The following is a 13663-nucleotide window of genomic DNA, read 5'->3' as shown; positions in this document are numbered from 1 at the left end:
TCACCTGACAACCTTCTTACGAATATATTTAAGATGTTAAAGACGAGTATAAGCTAGACGCTAAGCTTTAAGGACATATACAGACTCTTTTAAGGTACGCTAGACTGCAAGCAGCGTAGAGGCTAGCTTACCGTTAAGCTTCGCAGTAGTAAATTAAACTTAGGACCCTAGCAGCAATTAATAAGGGAACCTAAAAACTATTAAGAATAGTAAACCGCGTATATTTAGTATTAGATGTAAAACGAACGTTATATAACAAACGTATATTAGCGCAAGTATATTTAGAATAAGAGGATGGTTGGTAACTAGAGGGACTCGCGATTATAATATAACTTAACCCCTCTTTCGCATAATAAGAGTAAGGAATCGCTATTACTTTACCTAGTAATAGTATTAAGGAAACAGTATAAAGGCGACGCTTAACCTAAGAAAGGAAAAAAAGAGCTTTAGGTATAATAAGTAAGAATATTAACTAAATTAATTAGATGGATATTACACCTCTAGTAAATAACCTAAAGATACTAGGTATCTTTAAGGACAAAGATAAAAAGGAGGGAGATAGTATTACGGACGCTTTAAGTACAATGTTATAACTACTTAGAGAAGAGTTAGAGGAAGCTAGTTAGTTAATATAAGTACGGTTTAGGATAGAACCCGTAAAACTATATAATAAAGAATGGTAAGTAAGTTATATGACGGTTAAACATATTAGCTGTGTTAAATGTAAGGAACGTTACGTTTAATATAGACAATACGCACCTTACGTATAAGAAGGATTTCTTAGGAGTACGGTTATATATTTAAGGACCCTTAGTCCCTACCTAGATAGTTCCTTTCTTATAGTGATTTTTAGAATATAATTAGAGTTAATCTGTTAGGCAACTACTCCACTAGTTGTTATTACGTTGTTAACTTATCTGTTCCTACACACCTAGCCTATTAATAGAACCCACTGTAGTTCCTACTATAAGGTTCCGTTACACTCTTTATATCTATAGCTCTATAGAAGCTTATAACTTTATTAGGGCCCGCAAATGTTACTATATAACTCTATAAATTAGATATATTATATATGGGCGTCGTACTCTATAAAAGTATATTGGGAATAAGTAATATATATAATAGAAAAAATATTAGCATATAAACAGGGCATAAATTGTTAAAGTTAGTGGCGGTTGGTTAAAGTCTTAAATTGACTTTTATTATAAATATTAGATAGAGCTTAAAAAGTATTCTCTATCTTTATAAATTGCTTAATTTATTAGTTATTTTATTATCCTTACTAATTTAATAACTTAGGTATAGCTGTTCTAGTAAATACTAGAGTTAACTATAGTTGCTACTAGAGTTACTACTATTAAAGGTACGTCTAGCTTAGTGTTTTTTTTTATATTTAGTTTCCGCCTTATCTAGGTCTATATAGTCCTAGATCTTTATAAAGTTTACTTCTTAATAGATAAATTAAAACTATAAAGGCTAGTCCTTTTAAGTCAGTAAAAGAGAATTAGTAGAGTTAGTAGTTATAGGTACTATAGTAGCTTAAAGTTTAAGAGAGTAGTTATATAAAGAGATATATATTACGTAAAGAGATATATATTACGTAAAGAGATGTATATTACGTAAAGAGACGCGTTTACGCGTAAAAGACGCGATATTTTATAACGAACTATACCTAAAGCGACTTAGTAGTAGTTGTCTAACTATTAAGATTATGTAAAAAGACGTAAGATTTTATAACGAATTATGCTTAAAGCGGCTTAGTAGTATTTATTTAGCTACTAAGATCTCCCTAGTACTTAAAAGGCTACTAGGCTTATAACTATTAGCTAGAGAGGTACTATAAGTCGTAATATAAGCTAGTTAATAGGTAGAGACATAGAATAAACGAGCGATTTGTTTTATTTAAGGTGGCTCTAAGAACCCTAATATACATAAGAAAGTAACCCTCTACAGGGGTCCCCAGAGAGTGGTCAAACAGGTCAAAACTAGACTGATACCAGCTGATACTGATGTCGAATAACAACCGTCGCACCTCTGCAGTAAAGCTACCTCCGTGGTCAACAGACTATATTTGGTCGAATAGTTAGATCACGTCAATTATCGACCAATTTGCCCTACAAATAAGAAGAGGCTGCGACTATGTAATCCCTCAAGGCGTGGTTACCAAAGATCACGAAGGGCCATTTTCAGGCGGTGAAAAACGGCCGCATGTATTATCCAGTCCACTTTCATAGCCTGCGCGTCAGAGCGGACGCCTTACCCGACTCTACTTCGTTGATCGCTCGCGGCGCAGTTCAGCAAAGTCGCTCTGCGTTTAAGCCTACGATCCACCTCTGCTCCATTCGCAGCTACCCACAAGTTGCATTCTCGCATTCACAAGCCTAGTAAGATTTTGTTGCCCCCGACAAACCGGATGCTTGGCGCTGCGGCGGCTCCCATTTGACGTCAACGCTTGAAAGTCCCCTTATTTGCAAGAAGTTTTTGCCGCACCTATCAACTCCAACGAGCACCAAAATGTTCTTCCTTACTACTATGGTACTGCTACCAGGGCTATGGCGAGCTCCCTCACGAGCGCTAGCACCACACCTCCCTTAACGCGCCCTTCCTCACCACCTCCAACGACAGCTAGCTCCTTACCGTCTTCCTCATGTCCTTCCTCACAACCTATCTATCAACTGTCCTCCTTAACCCGTCAAACTTCTCATTCATCCTCCCGATACAAGACCTCGACAAACACTTCCACAATAATCCCTCTCCTTTAAGCACCTCATCGGCCCTTCCATAGGAACATAAGTGATTACACCGTAATGACATATTTATTTGCATTAAATATGGAGTGGCGTTGTATCATGACGTTTTGCGGGTTAACAGGTTAACAGTGAATACCCACAGTAGACATTTACACCTATGAGAATGGAACTTTTCAAAATCCGAGGTGGATGCAGCGTGGAGGTCTGTTCAATAAAGTTTAGGGCACATAGATACGAAAGCGTCGCTAGGTTCGGAAAGATGATCAATAGATCCGGCCAAAAATCCCCGCGGATGGCCCAAGAGACCAGGGAAAGTATGAGGCGGCGGAAGCGATGAATCGACGAGCACTGACAGGATATAAGAAGGTATCTTTCTTTGGATTATAGTCCAGTTCAGGCTGTTTCCGAAGGCAATATTCTAGCAATTGGAACTGCCACCGGTCGGGTTCCGATCATTACATTCTGCAAGAGGTTAAAGCGGAGAAAAAGGACTTGGGGCTTCTATTTCTGACATCGCCTTCCAGTCCAAGGGGCCGGTTTGGGCTACTTGTATATAAGATCTCAAAATTCTTGACGCGCTATCCAAGATACCTCTTCGTCGTCTTCGCCTCGCACCGACAGAAGCTGAATGGCGTTTCGATAGACACAAAGCATGCATAAGACATCCACTTACTTCCTCCAATGCGCACACTCTCACCTAACGAGCGATTATACCAATCACTTCGTCTTGATTTCACCCGTCCTTGCCTTCTGAATCGGAGTCTTGACCAATGGGATCATCAATGTTCTTATTGATGTCTTCCCCGTGGGAATAAGGGCGTTGTTTCTGATCAAAGAGGAAAATCTAGTTGTGGCCGAATCCCAGAACCTGACCGTCCCGTTATGAGATGCAGACGCAACCAGCTTACCGTCCGGCGAGAATGCCACGGCATTAACCCGATCCCAGGGGCCCACGAGCGTCAGCCGCGATGCGCCCGTGGTCGAGTTCCAGAGCCTGACCGTCCCATCAGATGCGGTATCCACACGGCGCCAAAAGCGAACTTCTTGTCCGTGAACCGTGGGGATGCAAAAAACCTACGCCTGAACCTGCATTATCACCTTCAATGAAGACTCCAGGATCAGTCCGCGGCTTGCGCCAAACATATTCGCGCTTGCATAGTCAGGGTCATGTTGATAATAAGGCTGCTATCTTGGTGCGCGCAGTGCTGTTTCCCATCGCTAATTCCGGCGTTACCTTGAACGATGGCCATCAGGAAGCTGTGGAGGCTTGTTGGCTTTACTATAGATGGTTCTACGCGATAGTCGTTGGGAAGCCACTTATTGCACACTGGAATCCGTCTGGAAATATTACGTCAATACAAATCCTTCTATCCTTCGACGCCTCTGAAACCGTGAATTCCAGTGGCATAGGCCATCGAGCAGCCGGTATGGTAGTCGTCGTCTCAAACTCAGGTTCCCCGTCAGCATTCGGGGCTTTCTCCGTTCTCACTACAAAACTCAACTTTTTTGCAAACAACACGGTCAACGCTTGTTGCCGCCCAGCCGAAAGCCTCGAGTGCATGGTCCCTTGACACACCCAGCGTCTCGACAATCTGCGCCAGCTTTTCTTCTCAAAGTAAAAAGTGGAGCCGACAAGCATTTTGGCCACTTCCCGAAGCCGTAGTGCCATATCTTCACTCTCGCAATACTGCTTAGCCAAACCTTTTAAGCGTTGGATTTGTTTGTAGTCGTCCAAGGATGGCGTGGGCTTTCCATCATTGATGCGGACGTTGAAGCGGTGGTAGCGCCTGCGGGTTTCTTCGCCATGAAGGTCCCGCCGAAATGATTCGTATTCGGACTCTGAGTCCATCGTGCCTTTGACTGCGTCTGTGGCAATTTCAATGAGCACCGCGATGCCGATTTTGTTGCCGCGGTCGGGGTGCTGAACTACGTCTTTGGGCTTCTGGTCGGTGTTGTCCAGTGATTTCGTGAAATATTCCGGACCGACACCGGTGCCGATTGAAAGATGGAGGTCAAGGGAGTTGTTTCCGGATCGCCAGATCGAGCGTCGTTCGGAATCAGCGATCCGGATGGGGTTGTTGCATTTTAGGGCTCCGTCCTTGTAGACGACGCCGGTGGCAGAGTGCGTGAATGGCTTGAAGAACGTTGGAGCTGCCGAGGTTGCACGTGCTCTGTTATGCGTATTTGCGTGAGTGTGGGACCTCCGCCGATGTAGAGATGGATACTCACGCCTCCCAGACTTTTACCTCCTGATCATAGGTATCAGGCCTGACCAGCCAGTCTCTACCATCTGCAAGCCGTGTCAGAAGGGAAACCATCCGAGATCGAGAGTTACATACAAACGAATGGTCGACTGTAATTGGTCATTAAATACGGCCTGTATGAACCGCTTATACCGGAGACTGCTGTTACCGCAACCTTGATAGGCGACGCCCTCTGACCACTGATCAACAGCTCTTTCTTAGAAAAGAGGTTCCTGTACGCGTCCTCGACCACGCTTGTCCGATATTTGTGATTGTATAAATACCGGGAAAATCGACTTCTGAGGGGGCGCGGACTGAAGATTTTGCTGGCAAGATCAGTGAACTTGTCTATTGAATCCCGAATATCCCAGAGACAATGGGCGAGGCCAAGTGCTATGATTCCTCCAGTACTAGTTCCCACCACCAGGTCAAACATCTCAATGACGGGAACGTCTGGACCAAGTTCAACTTCAACATAATCTTGCAAGTACCCCAACACCATGAGCTCCAGAATGCCACGGACCCCGCCTCCGTCAAGGCTGAGTACCCGCACGCCAGCCGAAGGTGGCTTCATGAAGGATGTCCAAGGCCACCCTGGCTGCTGTGGAATGCACCCAAACGGACATCTCATTATGCACACGCTGGCTAAATGCTCATTTCCTCCGCTGCTGGCAAAGTTTGCCATGCAAGTACTGCACAAAACATGTCTGCAGGCCAATAGATGCTCGGGATTGTTGGATAAGCAGGAAAGGCATGTTCTATTGGTGTGGATCTTGCACACCCAGTCCATTAACTGCGCTTTCTGCAGTGTCTGCCTGTGAATTTCAGCATTATATGTAGTCAAAGGCAAAAGATGCTCAACGACAAGCTTGGTGAACAATGACGGATTGTATGATGCAGTGAAGTCGCCACTACTTATCCAGATTCCATTTTCTTCCTTTGGGTTGTATATGTATTGGTGCCCCTTTGTGTGACCTCCTCGGACATTTTTGCAGCGCTTGTTGTTCAGGGTCTGTTCGCATCGCCAGTGCTCTTGATAAAATTTGTCACAAGCCTCTTCACAGTATCGGGCAAAGACTCGGTCAAAGTGGGTCTGAATATCTGTCTTTCGGTCAGTTTTGCGATATGCAAGGAAGGGTAAGTCGCGTCTTCTGCCGTTCCCAGCTCCATAAGAAGCGGAGGGAACCAAGTCAAGTCACGCCGGCTACGCACCTACGTCCTCTCCGCTCTGGCTGGCCGACAATGCCACTGCGGCCGCCACCAAAGGAGCCATCCGTTCCAGCAACATTCTTTCCTTATCAATTCCGATCTTATCTCTCATATGCAGAAGGACATTAACGACATGATCCTTGAACTTGCTTGGTGCCGGCCTCATGTTTCCTGAGACCTCCTCAAGGTCAAATGGCTTTCCGTGCTCTTCGGCAAAGTGGTTTAGAGCTTGCTGGACGTACATTTGAAAAGTAGCTGTGTTTAGAATTAGGTTTGCTTCTTCCTTTTTCTTTGATGTCGATAGAGCCAATGTTCTGATCTCGCTGTGCAACTTCTTATATTGAGAGTGGATATCACTGTGTGTTTGCAATCTGGCCGATTTGCTTGGGATACACACTACCTTGAAGTCCGAGTAATAGCGTAACAGCAGTTGAGAAGGCTTAGAGATTTCCGTGCCCCGACGAGACCACTTGCCCCTCAGTTCTTCATACTTTGAGAACGTTATATGACGTGCTGGGTCAACGGATTCGTCAAGTCGTGTGAGCCACTTTTGTGTAGCATCGTTCACATCATACCAAGACCGATCCTCGAGTTCCACGGCATTGTTTATCACTACCAGCAATGCTGGCGGCGTTCTCTGGTTGAGCGTTTTTTCATAGCCCAATGACGCCCATTCCAAGAGATCCACGGTATCTCTTTCGATTTCACTTAAAACACCACCATCGTGAGTAGAGTAATTATTGCACTAGGGACCAAGGACATCGCAACTTCACATACCGTGCTGTGGAAGCCACAAAGCAAATCAGGTCAGAGAAGGTGTATAAAAATCTTGGATATAGATGCCCTACGATGTGCATCCTATCCGCCTTCTCCTTAAGGGCCCATGTAATCGTTCTCTGGTCGTTAATTGTGGCAACGACGAAATCAGGCCTTGGTTCCGGTGGTCCTCCACGAAGCCCTTCCGAATCTGCCAGTAGCAGCGGGTGCGTTTCGTGTTCGGTGCCGGGATCGCTGTATAAATGCACGTCGCTGCTTGTCGACTTATGCGCCCCAACATGACTTGAGGGAATCGGTTCCATACCAGGACTCGGCACATTCTGACGGCTGAAGCGGATGAGGCTTCTTATCAAGGTACTTTTCCCAGATCCAGTACGACCGATGAACGATACGAGGCTGGGATACTGTATTTCCGGGACGCTATCTGTCAACAGGTCCGCTATTCGTGAGTAACCACAGAGACTTGGTTGTGTATTGTCTGTGTCGTCTGGCATGGTGATGCCGATCCACCGTGCCAAAGAATCATAGCAATGCATTTGATGTCGTGATGATTCATCTTCTACCGTAGCAAGCACTGCTTCTACTTGTTGATAGACTTCATATGGAGTGCCTCGGTGCGCGTGACGACCACCACAGTGGTCAACTTGACAACAGGAACAGTAAAGTTCGCTGCAAAGGTGGCAGTAGTAGTAGAGTTGTCCAGGCCCCACGGGTTTGCAGCATTCGACGCACGCGATGGGATCGGAAACTGGGGAAGTCATGATCTCGCAGGGAGAATCGTGATGAAAATCATGTGCTTGGCAGATTGAGCCGGGTTGATAACCTTGCGAGCCCAACTTCGGACTCTTTTCTATTCTTCCGGGTGACAGATTTTAGGGCTTGAAGCAGGCTGGTGTGCCACTGGAACATGGGAAGAGACAGGCCAACGGAAGGTAACAATGATGCTGCATCGAATGAGAGATTGCGATGTTTGAAAGTCTTACACTTGACGGCGCTGGACGAAGATAACACTTGCATGGGAGGCCGGCTGAACCGCATCTGCCCAAATTCTCCACATGACCCTACCAAAGGCGCCTGTGGCGTTTTGCGGCAGGCTCGGCGTATAGTTTCAATGCATGGGACACGACTGAAAGGGGGCTCTATGTGCTCAAGCATCATTCGCCCCAGCCATGAGTTCCAAGGCAACCAGCTGCAGACTGTTGTGCGCTGCCATCCTTTTCAGCTCCAGCCACGCTGCATCAGAGACGGCATAAATTTGGAGGGTCATGTCACTGGGCTTTCAAGGCAACCTTTGGCGAATCCACAACGCTTCCTTGACCGATATTGTACATCACCATGTCTTCGCGAACTTCTTATGAGACCAACAGGTCAGGTAATACTTTCGCTGAACCTTCCATTGCTCGTGGGGCCCCTTCTTACACATCGGAGGCTGCTAACACACTGTCCGATGGCCCTAGCTACCTCGGATGGGAGCCGACGGCAGTCCTCTGCAAGTAGCATTTTAGGCGGCGAGAGCAGCGGCTTCAGTCGGCTCCATGGGCTACGACGACTAGTAACGAATTACGGCGCTCAGCAGTTGGGCTTGAACTCGCTGAACACACCTGATGAAATAATAACAAGCTTGGAGATCGAGCAGAGGAAAGAGCTCAACTTTGCTGCTTTCTCGCCCATGGCAGAGTACGCGGCAGTTGCCGCAGGCCATAAGCTGCAGGTTTTCTCATGGGATCGGAGAGCCAACTTACAGTGGACTCCCTGCTGGACTGAAATTGTGCTTCCGGACTGTCTGGCGGCGTCCGGACATATCGACGCTATCGCCTTGTCAAACTCACTCGTTGCCGTGGCCACGAATCGCGGGTTTGAAGTCTATGAACTCCACACCCCTGAAAACGAAAGCCGGGGAGTGTCTACGACACGGCAGAAGAAAGAGCCTGTAGTACCACTAATGGCAGTGAGTGACCTAAGCAGTATCGCATTATCCCCCGAGACATCTGAAACCAGCGGTCGGATATGCGTGGGAACTGAAGATGGCAGACTTCTGATATGGCACATCGGGGGCGGCAGCGATGAAGGACGATATATTCTGACACCTCAGTCTCCGGAGCTATCCTTGAAAGGTGACAGTACCGCATCAGACATACCATCAGCGGTGGCCTTCAGTCATGACAGCTCGCGGATCTGTGTGGGTTCGATGAACAGGCATATATACATTTATGAATTGGGACAGGATGGCTGGTCGTTGTGGAAGCGGATTGCGCTAGAGGGCGACTTTGTAAGCAGACGTCTCCTTGTGCTGCGTCGCATCAACTGACGGGGAAAAGGGCTCTGGGACATTTCAATATATACGTTTCACTGCGATGGCTTTTATGAGCACGGATCAAAGCGCAGATCAAATTGCCTTTACCACAGACTCGGATTTTCCAGCAGGCTGTCCAACCATTCTCGACATACAGACAAATAAATCGACAGCTTTTAGTGACAAGCCCCTTAAGGCACAATCATTGGCTGTTTCGCCTTCTGCAAAACGCCTGGTCTTTGTCGATAGTTGTAGACACACAGTCATGCTCGTGGAGAGTTCGCCGGGCGGAAGTTTTGACAGGGGGGTCAGAGCACAAACAGATGTGACAAGTCTGAAGCGTGGAAGAAACCCTTTCATAGCTGCTGTTGCCTTCACGCATTCAAGGTCGGAGGAGGGCGACACCGATGATGGACGGGAGAGGTTTCTTGTGATGAACCGGATGGGCAAAATTCAACTGTTCTAGAGTACAATACAGTAAATCCGCACGAGAGCTTGCCTAGATGTCTGGGTCACGTGTATCTACCGTTTTTAAGGTTCAGCTGCAATTGCCAACGCGGCGAATCAACATTTCATACCCCCGCATACCTCGTATTCGTTCAAAGTATCCATCTTCACGCCGCCACACGCAACCACAATATCTACGCCATTCGACAGATTGGATGAAAATGGAGCAATCTACAACGACGACCAAAACAAGTTTTCTACCATGGTAGCCTAACGAAGCATTCTTCTTCATCTTCTGCGTAAAAACGCCAATGAGGCTGCTCGCGGGCGCCCTATCACCGCCCAATTGGATACACGCCGTTCAGCTGGAAGATCGACTTATGAATGAGGAAGGATTTCGGCGAACTCACAGGTAAATAAGCGGTATGGCAGAATTCCCATCGATTTTAACATTAGTATAGGTTCAGGAGACGCGATATTATCCATCAATTTGAGCTTTGGGAGGTGCCTTGTCGCCGTCGTAGTAAACCTAGATCTGAGATAGCCATTGCCTGCAGCCTCAACACCAGACGTGCCTGCCATCGCGCATTCCACCCCGGTGCCGAGCACCTTTACAACTAAACGTATCGCCGTCGGCACTATGCCTTCTTTGCTTTTCATAATTACGAGATTCCTTGGCGAATGGATTGAAATTTTCCAAACTAATTCGCCAAGTCCTGCCAAGGAACGTCTACAAGTATTGGAAAGCCTTGCAGGTCGTTCATTCCGCCGCTTCATTTAGATTTGCTCTCCTCAGTCTGGCGGGTCCGTCAGGGGTGTTCCCGGTTCCTGTCTTTATATGCCCAACCTTGAAACTGGTACTCGTTATATCATGCCCCAGCGTCTTGGTCAGCTTTTCTGCCGAGTTATTTACCTCTCTTCCTTCCACAGCCTATCTTCCGCAATGGCGAATCAACTGAGGTACGCTCTAGCTATCCTTTAATGGTCGACTGCAAGGAAGGATCTAACTTACAATGGACATATATACTCTACAGAAGAGATTTGACCGAGCGTCATATATCTGTTTGTTATTTCCCAGCTCCGGTAGGAAAGAATTCCACGCTGATATTTGTGCACTAGATGATTGCGTTCAGTGCACAATTTGGCTTTGGTACGTTCTATTGCGATCCATTACCTCTCTGCTTCCGCATGCTGAGTTCCACCACGTAGGTATCACAATACGTTCCGGAACAATGTTATCTCTAGCCGGACCGGGCGGCGCTCTGATCATTTATGCCGTCTCCTGTTTCTTGGGCTGGGCTTTGATGGGACCGTTTGTGGAGATGTCTTCGGTCATTCCTGCCACGGGACCAGTCTGGGAGTTGCCTGCTCTATTCATTGACACTACGCTTGGAGGAACTCTGGGATATATGTTCTGGTATGTGCCCCTTGATCTTCTGTCACTAGGATACCAATACACTGACGGGACGGAGAAAAGGTTCATGTATCTCGTTATATACGCGGAAGAGGTAAGCGTGACGGCACGCTTGTTTGGCTTTGACTACAAGGGTGAACCCCGCTTGAGCTGGAATAGAACAAAAGGAGTTAACTCGGGCATCTGGGCATTGCTAACTATAATTACGTCATGTGGTGTGAATGTGCTGCCGGTGAGAGTAAGTGTCTTCTTTCAGCCGTCTTGGGCATCTAATAATGAACCTGTGCGTACAGTACTATGGTGAGCTGGAGTATTGGTTCGGGTACCTGAAGATCCTTGGCCTGGTCGTGATTATTGCTGCACAAGTACCCATCAATCTTCATGGCAAAGGTAAGATTCAAGGTTGGTCCTGTTGGTAAGAGATGATTTGGCTGACATTCGGCACCTGGAGTTATGGATGGCCCCGGAAGTACTGGCGATAGATGTGAGAATAGCTACAGTCGTCGTGTAGATCAACTATCTGATTGGGTCAAGATTGGTACAACTGCAGAGATTCGAACTGCACAAACTCCACCGGTTTTATTAACCGCGTTTTCCGAATCGGCGAAGAGCCGAATCTGTATACATACTCTGGTCCAGCGGCAGGGTTGATGGCTGTCTGGTACGCCTGCTTCTACTTTACTCATCTGCTGGGATGCGACCGTATTGAAGTTTCTGCATACAGGACTGGAGTGACCTACACCACCTTCTCGTTTATCAGCTGCGCAACAATCTCGATTGCAGCAGCAGAGGCCCGCCATCGAGGTCAAGATCTTAAATCCGCGAACCGAAAAACCCTTCTCCGGATGACATGTCTCTACATGTTTGGTATTTTTCTGGTGGCCTTCAATGTACCTTACGATCACAAACAACTCCTGGTGTTTAACTCACATAGGCAACTCTCGGGTAGCAGGTCGCCGTTCGTTATTGCCATGGCAGAAGCGGGCTTTTTCCGCCTCGCACACGTCTCAAACGGGTTTTTCATCTTTGCGACGTGGGCGTGTGCAACAAGCAACATGTACAGCGCGTCAAGGACTCTCTATTCGCTTGCTTTGAACCAGTACATGCCGGAATTTAGGGGTCTGAGAAGAAAGCTAGCGACCACAACAGGTAGAGGCGTTCCGTTAAACTCGATCCTCGCTTGCACCCTCTTTGGTTTCCTGGGCTTTCTGAGCATTGGAGAGAAGGTGCGGGCTCAGCAGGTACTATGCATACCCCCTCAAGATATAATTCAGATATGTAACTGACTGCAAAGGCACTGGACGGACTGTCTCGTATTGGAACGATGTTCTGGATCATTACATTTTTGGGCCTCAGCATCACATTCATACGCTACTACCACTTGTAATACACTCGCGCACCAGCTCTGTTACTTCCCGTCATACTAATTACTTTTCGCAGTCTCGAAGGAAGAGCTCAGGCGTCCCCCCAAGATCCAAGAGTGGACCGTGAATTCGGAAAGGTTGCCGCCAGACAAGCTGCGGCGAGCGGCCCGATACCGAATGGTGCTATGCAGATTGGAAATACCCAACCCCCACCACTAGAGATATACGCCTATAAAAGCCACTTTCAGCCCTACCGCTCGTGGGTCGGTATCCTTGTCACCTCGCTCTTTATCATCTTCAACGGATGGTGGGTGTTTGCGGGCCGCTTTCAGGCGGATGATTTTGTCACCTGTTATATCGCCGTAAGTTCTAATGTTTCGTGGTTAATCCCATCTTCCACTGAGATATCATAGGATGCAGTGTTTTTGCTGTTGTGGGGCGGTGTGAAGATGTGGAAGTGGTGGGCTGGAGAAGGGCCGCCAGCGCTGAATCCGGATACGACGAGGATCATAGTACCCACATTTTTGACTGCGACGGTGGAGGGGCAAAGGGAACGGAGTGCGCATAAGCGGGATCGGGTTGGGCACAGACTAGAGAAACTCGGGAAGGAGATTTGGTGGTGGATTTATTAATTGGGGTTTCATGCTTTTGCAATCTTGATTGGCAAAAGTTCTGAACATGTTCATTGCTATACGGAGTCTGCTACTGCCAGTGCGCTACCATACCATTCATTGCTCAGCTGCATGTTAACGTCTGCTCCTAAATCTAGTAATTTTTTAACATTAGAAGAGCTTTCCTGAGACTGCAAGGACTAAAACTGAACAGTTTTCTTTATTTTGTTGTTCAACATTAATGCTTCCAGTTTTCCACCATCCTGCAAGAACGTTGTTGAAGCCAAATAAGCATATTGCTAGCGAAGCTATGAACGGACTTAACATGCTAGTAGATTAGCCGATAAGAGGCATTCGAACGACGAGCAGAATCACACGAGACAAGGGATTGTGAGTCCGCGGATTATCGATATGGGGGATGTGGAAAGGAGGATGAAAGGAAAAGAACGGTCCTAAATAATATTGGAGCGTGGCCCAGATTCAAGTCTGGCGCGTTGCTTCGCAGACGCCCGAGCCCAGGCGGTTGAGCCTTCGCCGCAACATTTCCCGGAGGTC

General features: G+C 47.1%; 5 protein-coding genes across 5 annotated transcripts; 2 read left to right on the top strand and 3 right to left on the bottom strand.

Annotated features, from left to right (window-relative positions):
- Nucleotides 1–3477: 3477 nt before the first annotated feature.
- K441DRAFT_651464 (uncharacterized protein) lies at nt 3478–4597 on the top strand. Its single transcript, XM_067647201.1, has one exon. It carries the CDS (start codon nt 3761–3763, stop codon nt 4319–4321), a length of 561 nt encoding a protein of 186 aa, XP_067510019.1. The 5' UTR covers nt 3478–3760; the 3' UTR covers nt 4322–4597.
- K441DRAFT_415999 (uncharacterized protein) lies at nt 3600–3758 on the bottom strand (the record flags this gene model as incomplete). Its single annotated transcript, XM_067641525.1, has 1 exon — nt 3600–3758. A coding segment is annotated over one exon (159 nt), but the record flags the coding sequence as incomplete, so codon positions are not given.
- A 197-nt stretch (nt 4598–4794) lies between the features above and the next one.
- Nucleotides 4795–7575, bottom strand: K441DRAFT_444104 (uncharacterized protein; the record flags this gene model as incomplete). The annotated part of the gene is made up of 5 exons (XM_067641677.1): nt 4795–4921; nt 4980–5031; nt 5090–6094; nt 6206–6895; nt 6963–7575. Coding segments are annotated over 5 exons (2487 nt in total), but the record flags the coding sequence as incomplete, so codon positions are not given.
- A 1678-nt stretch (nt 7576–9253) lies between these two features.
- K441DRAFT_651462 (uncharacterized protein) lies at nt 9254–9703 on the bottom strand (the record flags this gene model as incomplete). Its single annotated transcript, XM_067647200.1, has 2 exons — nt 9377–9703; nt 9254–9328 (listed from the first exon to the last, which is right to left on the bottom strand). A coding segment is annotated over exon 1 (256 nt), but the record flags the coding sequence as incomplete, so codon positions are not given.
- Nucleotides 9704–10630: 927 nt separating this feature from the next.
- Nucleotides 10631–13310, top strand: K441DRAFT_103851 (uncharacterized protein). Its single transcript, XM_067639918.1, has 9 exons — nt 10631–10679; nt 10754–10869; nt 10929–11136; nt 11197–11371; nt 11427–11523; nt 11585–11617; nt 11668–12374; nt 12428–12516; nt 12574–13310. The coding sequence occupies exons 2-9, from the start codon at nt 10839–10841 to the stop codon at nt 12908–12910; spliced, it is 1677 nt and encodes a 558-aa protein (XP_067510016.1). The 5' UTR covers nt 10631–10679; nt 10754–10838; the 3' UTR covers nt 12911–13310.
- The last annotated feature ends 353 nt before the right edge of the window (nt 13311–13663 follow it).

This window comes from Cenococcum geophilum (genome assembly GCF_001692895.1).
Source record: "Cenococcum geophilum 1.58 unplaced genomic scaffold K441scaffold_2, whole genome shotgun sequence".
Taxonomy (NCBI): domain Eukaryota; kingdom Fungi; phylum Ascomycota; class Dothideomycetes; order Gloniales; family Gloniaceae; genus Cenococcum; species Cenococcum geophilum.
The sequence above is the reverse complement of the archived record's forward strand: the minus strand, read 5'-3'. Positions and strand labels throughout refer to the sequence as shown.

What these genes read in the sequence shown, in the direction of transcription:
- K441DRAFT_651464 (XM_067647201.1), top strand. Translation starts at nt 3,761, where the DNA reads ATGCGGTATCCACACGGCGCCAAAAGCGAACTTCTTGTCCGTGAACCG.
- K441DRAFT_103851 (XM_067639918.1), top strand. Translation starts at nt 10,839, where the DNA reads ATGATTGCGTTCAGTGCACAATTTGGCTTTG. An exon ending in CATCAATCTTCATGGCAAAG is followed by an intron (nt 11,524 to 11,584) that starts GTAAGATTCAAG and finishes CGGCACCTGGAG; the next exon opens with TTATGGATGGCCCCGGAAGT. An exon ending in AGAAGGTGCGGGCTCAGCAG is followed by an intron (nt 12,375 to 12,427) that starts GTACTATGCATA and finishes CTGACTGCAAAG; the next exon opens with GCACTGGACGGACTGTCTCG.